The sequence below is a fragment of the Lynx canadensis genome, chromosome F2 (assembly GCF_007474595.2).
Source record: "Lynx canadensis isolate LIC74 chromosome F2, mLynCan4.pri.v2, whole genome shotgun sequence".
Classification (NCBI taxonomy): Eukaryota; Metazoa; Chordata; class Mammalia; order Carnivora; family Felidae; genus Lynx; species Lynx canadensis.
The window spans coordinates 26314897-26331502 of record NC_044320.2 but is presented as its reverse complement, the minus strand read 5'-3'; the positions used below and the strand labels follow the sequence as shown (position 1 = coordinate 26331502).

General features: G+C 33.6%; 1 protein-coding gene across 1 annotated transcript in view; it reads right to left on the bottom strand.

Annotated features, from left to right (window-relative positions):
* The window catches only part of CSMD3 (CUB and Sushi multiple domains 3), a 1276067-nt gene that overhangs the window by 12040 nt on the left and 1247421 nt on the right, over nt 1–16606 (bottom strand). The window contains 4 exon segments of the mRNA XM_030304305.1: nt 5659–5817; nt 11377–11442; nt 13321–13500; nt 15912–16023. Coding sequence (XP_030160165.1) covers nt 5659–5817; nt 11377–11442; nt 13321–13500; nt 15912–16023 — 517 coding nt within the window.

Below are 16606 nucleotides of genomic sequence, written 5' to 3'. Positions count from 1 at the left end.
ATCATTTCACAATGGAGTGATCAGGAAACGCTTATTGAGAAAAGGTATTTGAATGGGTCTTAAAGATCAAGTAAAATTTTTAGTTTAAGAAGGTAAATATAGGAAATAGCATAAAAAAGTAAAAATATATACATATTTTTTTTTCATAAACAGTGGGTATTCTACAAGTAGGAATAATATGAAATATAAATGTGCTTAGGGGAAAAACAGGAGAAAAAAAATTCTAAGTAAAAATTTTGTGATTAACTAATGGTGGAAATATGACTCATTCATTAATTTATTTAATCTTTCACCTATGTAATAAGGTATCATAAGAATGGACTGGGAATACAAAGATGACACATAGATCTTGACCTAAGTGGTTACATTTAATAAGGGAAGACAAAAAAGTGATCAAAAATAATATTGGTGGGAAAATATCATAATTGATTTCCACGGACACTGTGATGGCAAATTAATCTATTTGTTTTTATATATTTGCAGGAATTTATTTTGAAATTTTTCCAGATTAGATTCAGTATACATTTATTTTTCAGAAATCTCTAAAATAAAAAAAAATGTTTATGTCTCAAAGTTAAATCAGTAGTCACAATTTAAATGAATTTCTTTTGCCAATATAAAACTTCTTGCAGTTTATATCACTGTAGCTGTGTATAGTTTTTAAAATATAATACATATTAACTATTAATACTTTAACTCTGAGTTTAATGGGGAATCACTCAATAATACAAAACTATGTTTGATAGTATCCTAAAATTTGCAAGATCAATAATTATGATTTTATTTTCTATTTCATTGATACCACAAATTATTATTAATAATTAATTAGGATATATATACAGGCAAGAAGTTTAAACAAATATATTACATATTTGCAGTATGAATATTTAAAAATATTTTTAAATGAGAGCAATAATTCAAATTCATTACTTTGACAATATTCATTGAGGCCTATTTTGTTCCAGCTGCTATTCTAGCTTCTGAGAAGCAGTGATGACCTGGAAGGCAAGGGAGCTTCCCTTTTAGAACTTACATTGTTGGAGTATAGATGTACAAAATATCATATCACATCCTGTAACACCATTTTACTCTATACTAATACTATACTAATTTCAAACAGTGAAAAGAAGAAAGTGAAACAGGTAAGACTGTCTAAGAGTGTGTCTGACTGTATTTATAATGAGAAAGTTACTTTAGATGGGGTCATAAGGAGTACTGTTGATGAGATGACATTTGAGAAAATATCTGAATGTCAGTAAAACCAGAACAATCAAAGATAATGAGGGAAATTTATACTAGATAGAGGACACAGAAACTTGAAAAAGCTGAACAGCTGGATAGGGGATCCCTTATGCTTGTTTAAAGTAGTGTAGCTCTACCTTTTCTGTCTTAAACTATGGTGTCCACCTAAATACTGTCATTTGAAGAAATGATTTTGTGTCCATAAAATAGCTTACAGGTCACTGATCTTGCCTCTTTGGTGTTATGAGAATACAGAAAAAATTAGTTATTCAAATTAAAAGTTCTTTTCTATTTCATGATGTCTCATTCCAGCCACATCAAAATATCCTTGAATGACTCAGGTGCAAGACACAAAACAAGCTTTTAAAACACACAAAATGACAAAATGGAGGAATTCTCCCCAAAAGAAAGTTCAAGGAGAAATCACAGCCAGAAAATTGCTCAAAATAGAAATAAATAATATATCTGAACAAGAATTTAGAATGACAGTCAAAGGTAATAGCTGAGCTTGAAAAAAGCATAGAAGACATGAGAGAAACTCTTGCTGCAGAGGTCAAAGACCTAAGAACTAGTCATGATAAATTAAAAAATACTATAACTGAGATGTTATAGTAAATGACATCTAGACTAATAATAATAGTCTAGTAATAGACTAATAAAGGTCTAGTAAATAAACTAGACACAGTGACAGAGAGGATGGAAGATGCAGAAGAAAGAATAGGTGAAATTGAAGATAAGGTTATAGAAAATAATAAAGCTGAAAAAAAAGAGGGAAATGGAATTACTAGATCATGAGGGGAGAATTAGAGAACTAACTGATTCCATGAAATGAAACAATATCTGTATTATAAGAGTTGTAGAAGAAGAAGAGCAAGAGAAAGGGTCAAAAGGTTTATTTGTACAAATTATAGCCAAAAACTTCCTTCATCTGGGGAAGGAAACAGGCATCCAAGTCTAAGAGGCAGAGAGAACTCCCTTTAAAATCTACAAAAAAGAGGTCAACAGCATTACATATCATAGTGAAACTGGCAAAACACAAAGATAAAGAGAGAATTCTGAAAGCAGCTAGGGACAAAATGTCCTTAACCTACAAGGGTAGACATGTAAGGATAGTAATAGACCTGTCCACTGAAACTTGGCAGGCCAGAAGGGAGTAGCAGGAAATATTCAGTGTGCTGAATAGGAAAAATATGCAGCCAAGAATCCTTTATCCAGAAAGGATGTCATTCAGAACAGAAGGGGAGATAAAGACTTCCCAGACAAACAAAAACTAAATGAGTTCATGAACACTAAATTATTCCTGTAGGAGATCCTAAGGGGGAACTCTGTGAGTGGAAAGCAGCAAAGACCACAAAAGACCAGAGGACATCACTACAAACATGAAATCCACAGATAACACAATAGCACTAAATTCATATCTTTCAATTATCACTCAATGTAAATGGACTAAATGCCCCAATCAAAAGACATAGGATATCAGAATGGATAAAAACAAAAAAACAAAAAAACAAAGAACCTAGATCCATCTATATGCTGCCTACAAGAGACTCATTTAGACCTAAGGACACCTGCAAATTGAAAGTGAGAGGACGGAAAGCCATCTATTATTCTAATAGACATCAAAAGAAAGCCAGAGTAACCATACTTAAATCACATAAACTAGATTTTAAAATAAAGACTGTAACAATGGATGAAGAAGGGCATTATATCATATTTAAGGGGTCTGTCCATCAAGAAGAGTAACAATTGTAAATATTTATGCCCCCAAAGTGAAAGCACCCAAATACATAAATCAATTAATCATGAACAAACTTTTTGATAAGAACACCATAATTGTAAGAGACTTGCAATTAATTTGAAACTAATAAGTAAATTAAATCTAAGTCCTAAATTAATAAGACTCCACTTATAATAATGGACACATCATCTAGGCAGAAAATCAATAAGGAAACAATAGCTCTGAAGGACACATTGGACCAGAAGGACTTAACATATATATTCAGAACATTTCATCCTAAAGTAGCAGAATACACATTCTTCTCAAGTGCACATGGTACATTCTCCAAAATTGATCACATACCCAGTCACAAAACAGCCTTCAGCAGGTACAAAAAAGATTGAGATTATACCATGCATATTTTCAGATCACAACACTATGAAATTTGAAATCAACCACAAGAAAAAATCTGGAAATCCTCCAAATACATGGAGGCTAAAGAACATCCCACTTAAGAATGAATGGATTAAGCAGGAAATTAAAGAAAAAAATAAAAATATACATGGAAGCAAATGAAAATGAAAACATGACAGTTCGAACTCTTTGGGATGCAGGAAAGGCAATCCTAAGAAGAAAATACATCGCATTTCAGGCCTATCTCAAGAAGCAGTAAATGTCCCAAATACACAACCTAACCTCACACCTAAAGGAGCTAGAAAAGCAGCAGCAAATAAAGCCCAAAGCCAGCAGAAGAAGGGAAATGATAAACATTAGAGCAGAAATAAATGATATAGAATCCAAAACAAAACAGTAGAACAGATTAGTGAAACTAAGAGCTGGTTTTTTAAAAGAATAAACAAAATTGATAAGATCTTAGCCAGACTTTTCAAAAAAGAAAGAGAGAGGACCCAAATAGATAAAATAATGAGTGAAAGAGGAGCAATCATAACCAACACCATAGAAATATAAACAATTATAAGAGAATACTATGAAAAATTATAAGAGAATGCTATGAACAAACTCGACAATCTAGAAGAAATGGAAAAATTCCTAGATACTCACACATTAAAACTCATACAGGAAGAAATAGAAAATTTGAAAAGACCCATCCAGCAGAGAAATTGAATCGGTTATCAAAAATCTCCCAACAAATAAGAGTCTTGGGCCAGATGACTTCCCAGGGGAATTCTACCAGACATTTAAAGTAGAGTTAATATGTATTCTTCTCAAACTGTTCCAAAAAATAGAAATGGAAGGAAAGTTTCCAAACTCATTCTATGAAGCCAACATTACCTTGATTCCAAACCAGACAAATATCCCACTAAAAAGGAGAATACAGACCAATATCCCTGATGAACCTGGATGCAAAAATTCTTACTAAGATACTACCAAATCAAATTCAACAGTACATTAAAAGAATTATTCATCATGATCAAGTGTGATTCATTCCTGGGCTGCAGGACAGATATCAATGATATCTGCAAAGACAGATATCAATATTCACAGATCAATGTGATATAACACATTAAGAAAAGAAAGGATAAGAATGATATGATCCCATCAATAGATGCAGAAAACACATTTGACGAAATATAGCATTCTTTCTTGATAAAAAACCTCAAGAAAGTCAGCAAAGAAGGAACATATCTTAACATCATAAAAGTCATATATTAAAGGCCCACAGCTAATATCATCCTCAATGGAGAAAAACTGAGAGCTTTCCCCCTAAGATCATGGAACACGACAGGGATGTCCACTCTCACCACTGTTGTTCAACAGAGTGTTGGAAGTCTTAGCCTCAGCAATCAGACAACAAAAAGAAAGAAAAAGCATCCAAATTGGCAAAGAAAAAGTCAAACTTTCACTTTTCACAGATGACATGATACTCTACATGGAAAACCCAAAAGACTCCACTCCAAAACTGCTAGAATTGATACATGAATTCAGCAAAGTAGAAGGATATGAAATCAATGTACAGAATTCAGTTGCATTTCTATATGCCAATAATGAAGCAGCAGAAAGAAAAGTCAAGGAATCAATCCCATTTACAACTGCACCAAAATACCTAGGAATAAATCTAACCAAAGAGGTAAAAGATCTGTATGCTGAAAACTATAGAAAGCTTATAAAAGAAATTGAAGAAGACACAAAATAATGGAAAAACATTCCATGCCTATGGACCAGAAGAAAAAATATTATTAACATGTCAATACTACCCAAAGCAATCTACACATTCAATGCAATCCCTACCCAAATAACACCAGTATTCTTCACAAATGATCCTAAAATTTGTATGGAACCGCAAAAACCCCAAATAGCCAAAGTAATTTTGAAAAAGAAAAACAAACGTGAGGCATCACAATCCCGGGCTTTAACCTATATTACAAAGCTGTAATAATTAAGACAGTATGGTATGTAGGAGATGAATCACTGGATTCTACTCCTGAAGCTAAGACTACACTGTATGTTAACTAACTTGCAAAAAAAAATATTCATGCGTGAGCTTATTTTGGCATCAGAGTTTTACATTTGTGTAGTAATACTCCTGTATAAATCCAAAGATTGGAAAGCTTTATTTCTGGATAATTATGAATGTCATTAAAATTTAAGAAATATTTCACAGTATAAAAATTACTCATATGATGAAATGATGGAGGTGAAAGCATGAAGGCGTCATTTGCTCATCTTTAATGTGATACCTGAAAGTAGCAGTTCCATGTTGCTATTGCTGAGTGTTGCATTGACTCTTCCAGTGGAAGCATTGAAACTAGTAACTGTCAAGGTCATGGGTTGTTTCCTTCCTTTGAAATTGTAAGAGCCTTTCCATATATAATTTTGGGCAAACACGTCATCAGGAACTGCAAATAGATTAAATACACACATTAATTTTATGGTGCCCTGTAAATATAAACATTAAATAGTGGGTTAGAGAATATTAGTTCAGTGAATAACGATATTTTGCTAAACAGACAATTATGTGACGTGTGTAATATAAAGTGAATTCTTCAGATTTATTTCGAGTTTTGGGGAATAAACCAAAATTGCCATAACCTAGGTTTGTAATCATACATGAGTCACCAATTAAAGATGGACAACACCAATTAAAGACATACACTTATATTCAGAACCAGCTAAACATCAAATCTACTTGTATTTGGTCTCCTTTAGGAACATATTTCTTTGAAAAGGAAGATAAAGTGATTTTACCAAGCCAAGTCGGTCTGCATACAAGTCCCAAAAGGCCTTGTTTTCTCCTGGCACTGTGAATAGATTTTTCAGAGGAAGAGCATAGAGTTAACCCCCGCCTGCAGCATAGCCCTGAAAGACTGTCGGGAGGGGTGCTCCTTTGCCCCCCTTACACAATACTGAGTTCAGTTATTCCAATAATAGATGCTCCTGAGGAGGAACAGGGCTCCACCATATTGACAGCTTTGATTTTATAGGTATTTTTAGAAATAAAGGAATTGTCACTAGAAATTGCCCAACTCTCGTGGGAGAGAGAGATGAATTTGGTAGAATCAAATAACATTCTAAATGTTAGAAAACTTTCCTCTAAATAAGAAATGCTCTTCATTTTAGATATATCCAAATAAGGCACTATATTTATATAAATTAGTTATGTAATATATAGTTATGCAAGTCAAGAATGGCAAAGTCTACTCAGTTCCTGAAAAGAGGCTGAGAGAAGCTTCCATTAACCCTATACATGACAATAAAGCACATCCCCCCAAAGCGGCTATTCCAGGGAGCCATGCTTATTTGTGCAAGTGAGTGAATAACAGAGTAGGGAAAAGTCTTTTTTTTTCCTAACAAGTTATTGACAGTTTGTCACCTGCTCTTCTCTACACGCATCACACTTCTTATGTCCCAGATCACAGAGACTGGGTTACATACCCTGAATTCTACTCAACAAACGAAAATAACAAAACCACTGTAGACATAAAATACAGAAAATATAAATTATGGTCAAGAGTTGAATATTTTCTGAATATTCACCCAATGTGATTTTTTTTCCTCTGGTAATTCAAAAGTAAAGTAGCTGAAAGACTAGAACTGCAGGCACTAGAGTTAGGCTGTGATATTTAAGTCCCCCCTGTGCGATTTATAAGCCGTGTGGTTTTGCACACAGATAAATGACTTATCTCTCTAAACCTATATTTCCTCCTAAGTAAAATGAGGTTGGCTTAGAGTTGTGAGGAAGGTTCAATGAGATAAGGAATGTGAAGTGTTTAGCTGAGTGTTAGTCGCTGCCATTACTACTGCTGCTGCCACGATTATTCAGATTACCAGGAAGACTGTGGAGCTTTGAACTTACTACGCAACTGCTAATAAAATATATATTTAGCAGACACATAGTAAGTATAATGAATAATCCATGTTTCTGGCTTTGTGATCTTTGCAAAGTCATCCTTGTACTGGCACTCCTTTCCCAAACCTCAAAGAATACCGCTATGTACCCTCTAGGGGAATGCTATGCTATGTATGTATAGGGGAGTTTTACCTAAAACTTTGATACAGTGTATGAGTAAAAAGCCCTCGATATGTGGTAAGCATGTTAAAGTTTTTTGTAAAAAAAAAAAAAAAAAAAAAAAAAAAAAAGTACCTAAAACGAGTTTACAGGAGGGAGTCATGAGCTATATTGGCCTGCACTAGAAAGACCTGGAATTTGGAGAAAATAGCATCTTCCCAGCAGAGTAAGAGCAGGAGCAAGGGAGAAAGATATTCTAATGGCAGTGCCTAAAAAATAGTAGGCGCCCTTTAAGTGTGGTTGTCTCTACGTTTATTGCCACCTGACCTGGACTGTGATTACTCTTTGCTCTCTCTGAACCTTTAAAGAAAATCTGTTATACCTGATGATCTTATCCGTGGTGCTTAGAGGAAATCCTGTTGGTTGAAGGAGATTAAAGAGAACCACAGTGGCAGGAGAAAACAGCAACAGAAAGAAGTAGGTAGTAGTAGCAGCAAAGTATATTGCATCAGGTTTAATCATTGATGTGGTAGTAAATGTTTAACTAGTGGGTCTCCAGGAAAACAAAACCGATATGCAGTATTTGCTGATTTCCATAGTGTATATATTCCCATAATAACAGATTTCAACCTACTACCAATATGACATCACTGAATGCAAAGCTTGGAAGAATGTACAGAATGGTCTATGCTGAACTTCTACCTGCTGGCTCCACAATGCCACTTCTACTCTCTACTTTTTGAGAAATATAATTCAGGTTGGACAAAGCAGACACTATTTGGTTATTTATATTCCCATGTACACTGGGAATGATAATACTTCTATGTTTAGTCTATTTTGAGATTTAGATATGAATGTGTATTTGGCAGTTCTTTGAAACTCTAAAATGCCATCCCACTACCACTGATGTGGATATCAATGAAAAGAAGACTAAGATGGCATTATCCTTTCTTTCAATACGTAAGAATTTAAACTTTACTTCACAGGCTTCATAGCATTGTTAAATGTAGTATCATGCTCCTGACTGACACAATTCCCAAATATCATTCCTGTTATTTTGGAGTAATCTAATCAGAGTGCCTCATGATTTTCAATTAAATGTTTGTAATGTTATTCCATTTAAGACAACATTCACATTGAAGTATAGATATTTTTACTCAGGTTAAAGAAATTCCTTTCCTTTTCCAACTTATGAAGCATCTTTTAAAATTATAAATAGGTGTTGATTTTATCAATTATTTTCTGTGTAGGTATCGCGCTGATCAACATTGTTTGCATTTTAATCTCGTAATTCACACATTACTTTTAAGGATTATTTAACATAAAAATGTTCCTGCATATCTATCATGAACCCAGTTTGGTTCTGATGTGTCATTTTTTGGTCATTCTGTTGGATTTTATAATTTTGGATTTGATTTGCTAAGATTTTACGTAGGATATTTTTATCTGTACATCTTGAGTCAAATGAGTTTGCAATTTTCCCTTTTGTATAATCTCTTTGTGAGTTATTAGAATTATGTTGGACTTATAGAATGAGTTTTCTTGACTAGAAGAGATTTTATAAAATGGGATGATCTGTTCTGCTCCTTGAAAAGTTTGGTGGAATTCATCAGTAGAGCCATAAAGACCTGTTTTTTTCTCTGTGGAAATAGTTTTCAACTTCTACTTTAGTTTTATAGGATCATTCAAGTTTTCTTTTCTAGGTCTGGTAAGATATTCTTTTCTAGCAATTTGTCCATTTATTTAGAGTTGACTGTTATTGATAGTTTTAATTAATATAATTATAATTGATCTAATCAATGCTAATGTAGTTATGTTCACATTTCCTTTTGTTATACTATTTAATATTTGTTTCTTTTGCGATCAATCTTACCAGAAATTTTCCACTTTTTTCCCCCAAAACACTACCTTTGGCTCTGTTTCTTCCATTGTGTCTCTTGGGGGGAGGGTTGTTAGTTCATTTTTGTTATTGTATTTATTTTTCTGCTTTCTTTTGGTTATTCTGTTCTACTATATATATCTTCTTAACAAGGATACTTAATTCATTAGTTATGAGGCTTTCTTCTTTTCTAATGTAAGAATTTAAAGCTATAAATTCCCCTCACAACTTCGCTTTTGGTATACAGCCAAAGTTTTGATATTTAGATTTTTCAATATACCTAAATTCTAGGGTTATATAGTTTTTAAATTACTTCTTTAATTTAGGAGTTACTTATAAATATTGATTTTGTTTTTTAGTCTAAGTATTCAGAAATTTTTTAAATGGACCTATTTTCTTATCAACTTTTACTTGCATCATGGTCAGATATCAGCCCTGAAGGCTAATTTTGCTTTGAAATTTATGCATTTGTATTTATTATTTAATATATAATCAATTGTTATACATATTCCATGTGCTTTGAATAAAATATATATTCTATAATTGTTTGATACAGAAATCTTTATGTATGAAAATTGGGTCAAGCTAATTAATTGTGTTGTTCTTCCATATTCTTTTTAACTTTTTTTGCCTGTCTGATTTATTTATTGGTGACCATAGGTCATGTTTTGCCTGGGACAGTCCACTTTTACATTTGATGTACTAGAGTTATTATTCAAAATACTTATCTACTACTAGATAAACCATCTCCCTCGGAAAAGTCTGCATTGATTGACCACTGTGGTTTTCTGACTCCATTGCTAAACTTACTCTCTTATGTTGACATATTCTCTGATTGCTTTAGTGACATTCAGTCTATTTCCACTGCACATTGAATAAATCACTATTTCAGACTTATTTTTTGTGGGTACTCCAGCTTTATAGCATGTACCTTAAGAACTTCTAAATGCAACTAAAACTAGAACCTAACACTGTTTCTGGCTTAATGTAACTAGATCAAATCTATCTCCAAAGTACAGATAAATGCTGTCTTTAATTTTATTTGTAGCTTTTAATTTATATAGTGTAAATAAAATACAGACTAATACTAAAAAAAGCAGCTCTCATATACTGAGGTCTTACTATGGGCTAAGCACTTCACAATTCATTTTCATGAAGTTCATTTATAATAATCTAATCATGTTTCTTTTGCGTAGATTAAAAATGGAGGCTCAGATATATAACTTTTCTAAAGTCATAGCATAGGGGGTATATAACCTGGTAACTAAATTAAGGTTGTAGGACTTAAGAGACCACGTTTTTAATGATTAAATTTAACATTTTGGTTTTTAAATCAATAATTGAAAATAAATAGAAGATTTTGCTGAACTTTTGCTCTCATACCAAGTGTATTTGGTTCCTTTTTAAAAAATATATATTTAAAAATTATATATAATATCTCATTTATCTAATTTTTGTTTTAATGTTTTAAATAAAGCATTGCTGGGGAACCTGGGTGGCTCAAGTTTAAGCGTCCAACTTTAGCTCAGGTCAGGATCTCACGGCTAGTGAGTTCGAGCCCCGCGTCAGACACTGTACTGACACCTCAGAGCCTGAAGCCTGCTTCAGATTCCGTGTCTCCATTTGTCTCTGCCCCTCCCCTGCTTGTACTCTCTCTCTTTCTCTCTCAAAAATAGATAAGCATAAAAATAAAAAAAAAAATAAAGTATTGCCATTATAGTATAGTCATTTTCAGATACTCCTGAAGGGATATTTTATAGAGAGAACTATAAGCATTATTTTTGGAATATTAGCATGTCTAATTCATAGTTTTTTTCCATACTATATATATATATATATATATATTATACTATATATACATATATACATATGTATATACATATATATACATATATAGTATATATATATACATACTATATATATTTCCATATATATATATTTCCATATATATATATTTCCGTGTATATATATATATATATATATATATATATAAAATGTTCACTTTGTCAAGGAAATAGTAGATCACTTTTAGAAATGATGACTTACAGAAAAACTACTGAAATTACTAACCACTTAGCTTTGGGCTGGGTGTTCCTAGAGCAGGTCTCGGATCTTTCACCAATATTTTGGAACCAGCTATAAAAAAAAAAAAAAAAAGTAGGTTTACAGAAGTTAATATAATTAATAACACACAGTGATGCATTGTTCATTTTATTCTCAGGCATAGCATATAATTTTCTCCAAAATATCCTATTCATCCTAACATCTCAGTACCTACTCAACACTTTTTTTGTGCAGCTAACAACTTCAATAATTACCCCATTGTAGGCCAGGGGGATGAGGCAAAGATTAGTGCTGCTTTTTCATTTTAGGATTCTCTTATTTTAAATTCATAAACCAACATGCAAACAGTTGATTACAGCATGATAGCTGAAGGCTAAGGGTATGTTCCTGTTGCACAAAGGCAGAAATAATTTAGTAGGGTGTGTGTTAAAAATAAAAATTTGTTAAGGTGACCCATGATGTTATAAGAAATTGGAAAGACTCAAAACTAAGGAGTTAATATTGAAGTTTTAAGCCAAATCAAAGGTAGTTCAAAGTAAGGAAATCATGTGGGTTACTGGATGTCCCTGTAAAGTTATAGGAGCTATGACATTCAGTATATACGCAGTGAAGACTGTGTAAGGGGTCGTCTTCTCCCTTAGAACAATATAATGTCTTTAAAAGGTTTTAAGGGAAATAAGGCTGCTGCAGGAGTCCCAGTACAGATAATGCTGAGTTAGCCTACCATAGTAGTGATGATAAACAGCAAAGTAGATAGATAAAAATGTTATTGAAATCCTGTTGGATTTAAATGGGCTTTTAATCTTTCAATCTCATGAAAAATTTAAAGCAAACTGAGAAGTGTTCTTGCTAAGAGAAGAGAGTGAAAACATCTCAAAAAGGAGAAGGTCGTTAACATGTGTGAATGCTACAAGAGAAGAGGAATTAGAAGGGCTGAAAAAAAAAGAAAGGAAAAGGAATTTATTGATGACCTTATCAAGAATTCTAGAACAATTTCCTTTATTCCTTGTTCTGAACACATAACCCTTTGTCTCTGGTGAACTCACTACATCTTATTCAGATGGGGATTGTCCTGATGAAGCAGCAAGAGAAGTAGACACTCCTGGTCAAAATACTATATCACCCTAGCTGAATGACAGATTTGGAGGCAGGTTCCATTTAAAACTGATCAGACTCCTGAGTAGTGCTTTCCTGATCAAGAAGTTTTGGCAAAAACTCTTTCTAGCCAAAAGATATCAGCCCAGCGATGCTGGAAGCAATTTTCCCTACTGTGGTAGGTTGAATAATGTGACCCCAAAATTCATGTTCACCAAGAATCTCAAAATATGGCCTTATATGGTAATAGGGTCTTTGAAGATGTAATTAATTGGGGATCCAGAGGTGATATAGTCCTGAAATCCAGTGACTAGTGTTCTTAAGAAGAGGAGACGGCATACAGAGAAAGGAAAGGAAGCCACATGAAGATGGAGGCAGAAATTGCTGTGAGGCAACTTACGAACCAAGGAAAGCCGAGGATAGCCAGAAGCTGCCATAAACAAGAAAGAGATGAAGCATGACTGTTCCCTAAGGACTTCAGAGGGTGCATGTTTCTATCAACACCCTGATTTGGGGCTTCTGGCCTCCAGAACCGTAAGAGAATAAATTTCTGCTTTTTTAAGGTATCCGGCTTGAGGTACTTTATTACAACAGCCCAGAAAGCTAATACACCTACCATGATTAAATAACTAGAAGAAGGAATAAAGAAGAGAAAACAGATCATAGAACAGAAACTACAAAAAGACCTCAATAATATTCCTGTGCCTCTGGATCCAAAAGTGCCTACCCTTGGAGTTGATTGACAAACTTCTCTAGTTCCTAAGCTAATCTGAGTTGAGTGTTTGTCTCCTGCATTTTAGGAAGGCTGAAATAGTATAACAGCTTCTGTCAAGAGCTTCTATAATGAAAACTTACCTTCACAAACAGGAACTTTTCCAGTCCAGGTGTTATCAGACCTACACACTCTATGTTCTGTTCCACCTGCCAAGAAGAAGCCAGGCTGGCAGGTATAAATGAGAGTATAGCCATGAGATGGAAGGTCCATTCCTACTACATTTGCATGAGCAGGAGTTTCTGGTTGTTTACAGCTGTGGGCTATATTAAGAAAAGAGAGAAGTGTTCATTTTTTATATACATGTTAAGAAAATTCTGAGATAAGAGTAAAGATAAATATACCTTTGCATAGTTATTCTAATTTTTTCAAGGAAAATGTATCAATGTCAATATACATATTAATATCATAGACTAGCATGTCCTAAGCAATAACCTGTGGAACACTGGTAGCTATTAAAAGGTAAGCTGAGGGGGGGGGGGGAACGTGCTGAGGATAATTAAGCTAACATATGTGTACTATATCACTATTCTAGACACAATACACATTAGTATTTTATTTATTTTATTAAAAACGCTTTTGTTTTGTTTTAAGTTTACTTATTTGAGACAGAGAGCATGCGGGGTAGGGACAGAGAGAACAGGGAGACAGACAATCCCAAGCAGGCTCCAACATCATCAGCACAGAGCTGATGGGCTCAAGCTCACGAACCATGAGATCATGACCTGAGCTGGAATTAAGAGTTGGATGCTTAACTGTCGGAGCCACCCGGGCACCCCTAAACATTAGCATTTTAAAGGATGTAAGAGGTCCTATAGTAAGATACCTGTCAAAGTTTGACAAACTCAGATTTTCTATGCCAGTTTATGGAATATTATTTTATTATTTTTTTATATTTATTTTAAATTGTAAAAACATTTTCTAAAGTTAAATACAATCACAGCTCAACATGTCATTCTGATATTAATATCTCCTAAAGTAGAAAGTACAATTTAATAATTTTGACATGTGAAATTTTCTGGTCATATTTTAGGTCCATAAGTAGCAGTGTTTTCATTCTTTTAACTTTTGTCTCCTTTTCTCCATGCTTCCTCCCACTCTTGATTCGCTATCTTGGTTCTATTTTACCCACTGGTATGCCATTTCTTGGCCCTGCCCCCACTTTACGTGTTTTATGTCTTACAAATAACGTTCCTTTTCTCAGAGATGGATGCTACAAGGAATTTTCTCCCTAAACCAGACAGCATTTCTGATCATTTGTTCCTGGATATGGATACTTAAAAGTTTGTCTCTGAAAAAAAAATGTTCTGTGGACAAATTTGTTTGAAAAAACAAATTTCCACCCCTTTCCCAATGGAGATTTACAAAACTATAAATAAGAGCTAACATTTTTAAATATTATCTGATAAACAGTGTGTTACATGTTTTATATTTAATATAATTCAGTTATTGACATTCAATACTTTGGGGGGAAATAATGCTAAGGATAAACAGATAGTCTGTCTCTACTACATTCTTAACCCTCACATTATGCACATAGTAGCAGTCTGAGATACTTTCAGTAACAGCTTTATTTAAATCCTATCCTAAAAAAAAAAAAAAATAAAAAATAAAAAAATAAATCCTATCCTATACTGAAGTCATCAAAGAACTTTGGTTTACTAAGAAATACCTAGTGACATCTCACACAGTTTCTAAAGTATGTACTCTACTGAATTCTCTGTTAAGGAATTCGGCTATATTTAAATTTCAGCCAACCAGGCATGTGACATGACTTCTCTGTGGAGTGTTCTGCTGCTTTTCAGTGAGCTGCGGGTCCACAGAGGCTCCCGTGATCAATTGAGTGGTTCTGAACAGGGCTAGAGTGAAGTCACAAGACTTATTTAGACTTCAGCAAACCCTAAAAGCTGGACACCATTCTAATGAGTATTTCTACTCCTGCTAACTCTTTATTGTTTTTCCCTGAGAGGCTCATGATTTTAAAAGATAGGAAAGGAGATAAAAAAAAAAAAAAAAAAAGAAAGAAAGTGGGAGGGAAAGAGATAAGTAATTCACCAGCTGAAACTTATTTCTAACTTCAAGTCAGAAAAGACAGCTTCATGACCTTGGGTTTTGTTCTTTAATCTGTACAACAGGTGCTCTCAATTTAGGGTCAGTGCACATTTAGCAGCTCCAGGAAAGCCTGAAATAGTATTCAAATTTTTGGTCAAGATGTTCATGTGTATTTCCTTCCATGAATGTTTCTATCTTTCGTCATTCTCAGAGGGTTTCAGAAGTGATGAAAGATTAAGAGGCACTAAATTGGAGCCTCCTCAATGCACTTCAGATTCACAGGTGCAGATCTATGCATTGATAAACTAATAATCATTTAAAATTACCAGATGGCCAAGCTGAACACAATTAAAGACCTTTGCAAGAAAGAACAAAATTGTGCCTCATGCCTTCTGACTTCTTTAAAAAGAATGCTCCTTAACTGGCATTGGGATTATGATACAGTAATAAAGTTTTATTTTACAGTAATAAAGTAATATATGTAAATTATGTTCTATCATAATCTAAAAAAATCCACGTAATACATCTTTTGTGTAGATACAGATTTATTTCCCACTTGTAAGAAAAAATGTATATAAATTCTGATCTGTGGTAAGTATAACTTCATACCCACAGTACTTACGTATGCACTCAGGCTGAATTCCACTCCATGTGAGGTCGGGAAGGCAAGTACGTGTTGTAGACCCTTGAAGAAGGTGTCCTTTTTTGCAATGAAATTGCACAACACTTCCTACCTATAGCAGATTTCAGAGGAAAAAAAACAAACATACCAATGCAACTTCAAATATGGCAACACATAGAAAAAACCTTGGATGAGAAAATGCTTTCAAAAGAAATTCTGCATGGTGAAAGCTGGAAGAAAAAGATATTTAAAACTGATTTAAAATAAAATTGGGGAAAAATCAAAACTAAGGATAAATTTACATCTCTTTGTGTACATATCATTGTCAAATATTTAAGTATCCAATGCTTGTATAGGTGCCAAACATGTTGCCATGGTCGTTTAAAGAAAATATATGATATTAAAAGCCAATAAGCTACATGTGACTACAAGACAGAGAGTTAAATAAAGATAAAAAAAATGGATGAAGTTAGAAAGGGAAATAAAGATAACTAACAGTGTAAGAGGCAAATGAATATGGAAGACAGTAAATGCAATATGAGATTAGATGCAAATGTGTTTACTGAAGGTTGGGATTGTAAAAAATACACACTGGAAGACAAGCAAAGTTTGCACTAAGTTTTAAGGATGTGAAATTTAGATAAAAACATAGAACACGGCTCTCAAAGTGTGGTTCCCAGACCAGTAACCTCAGT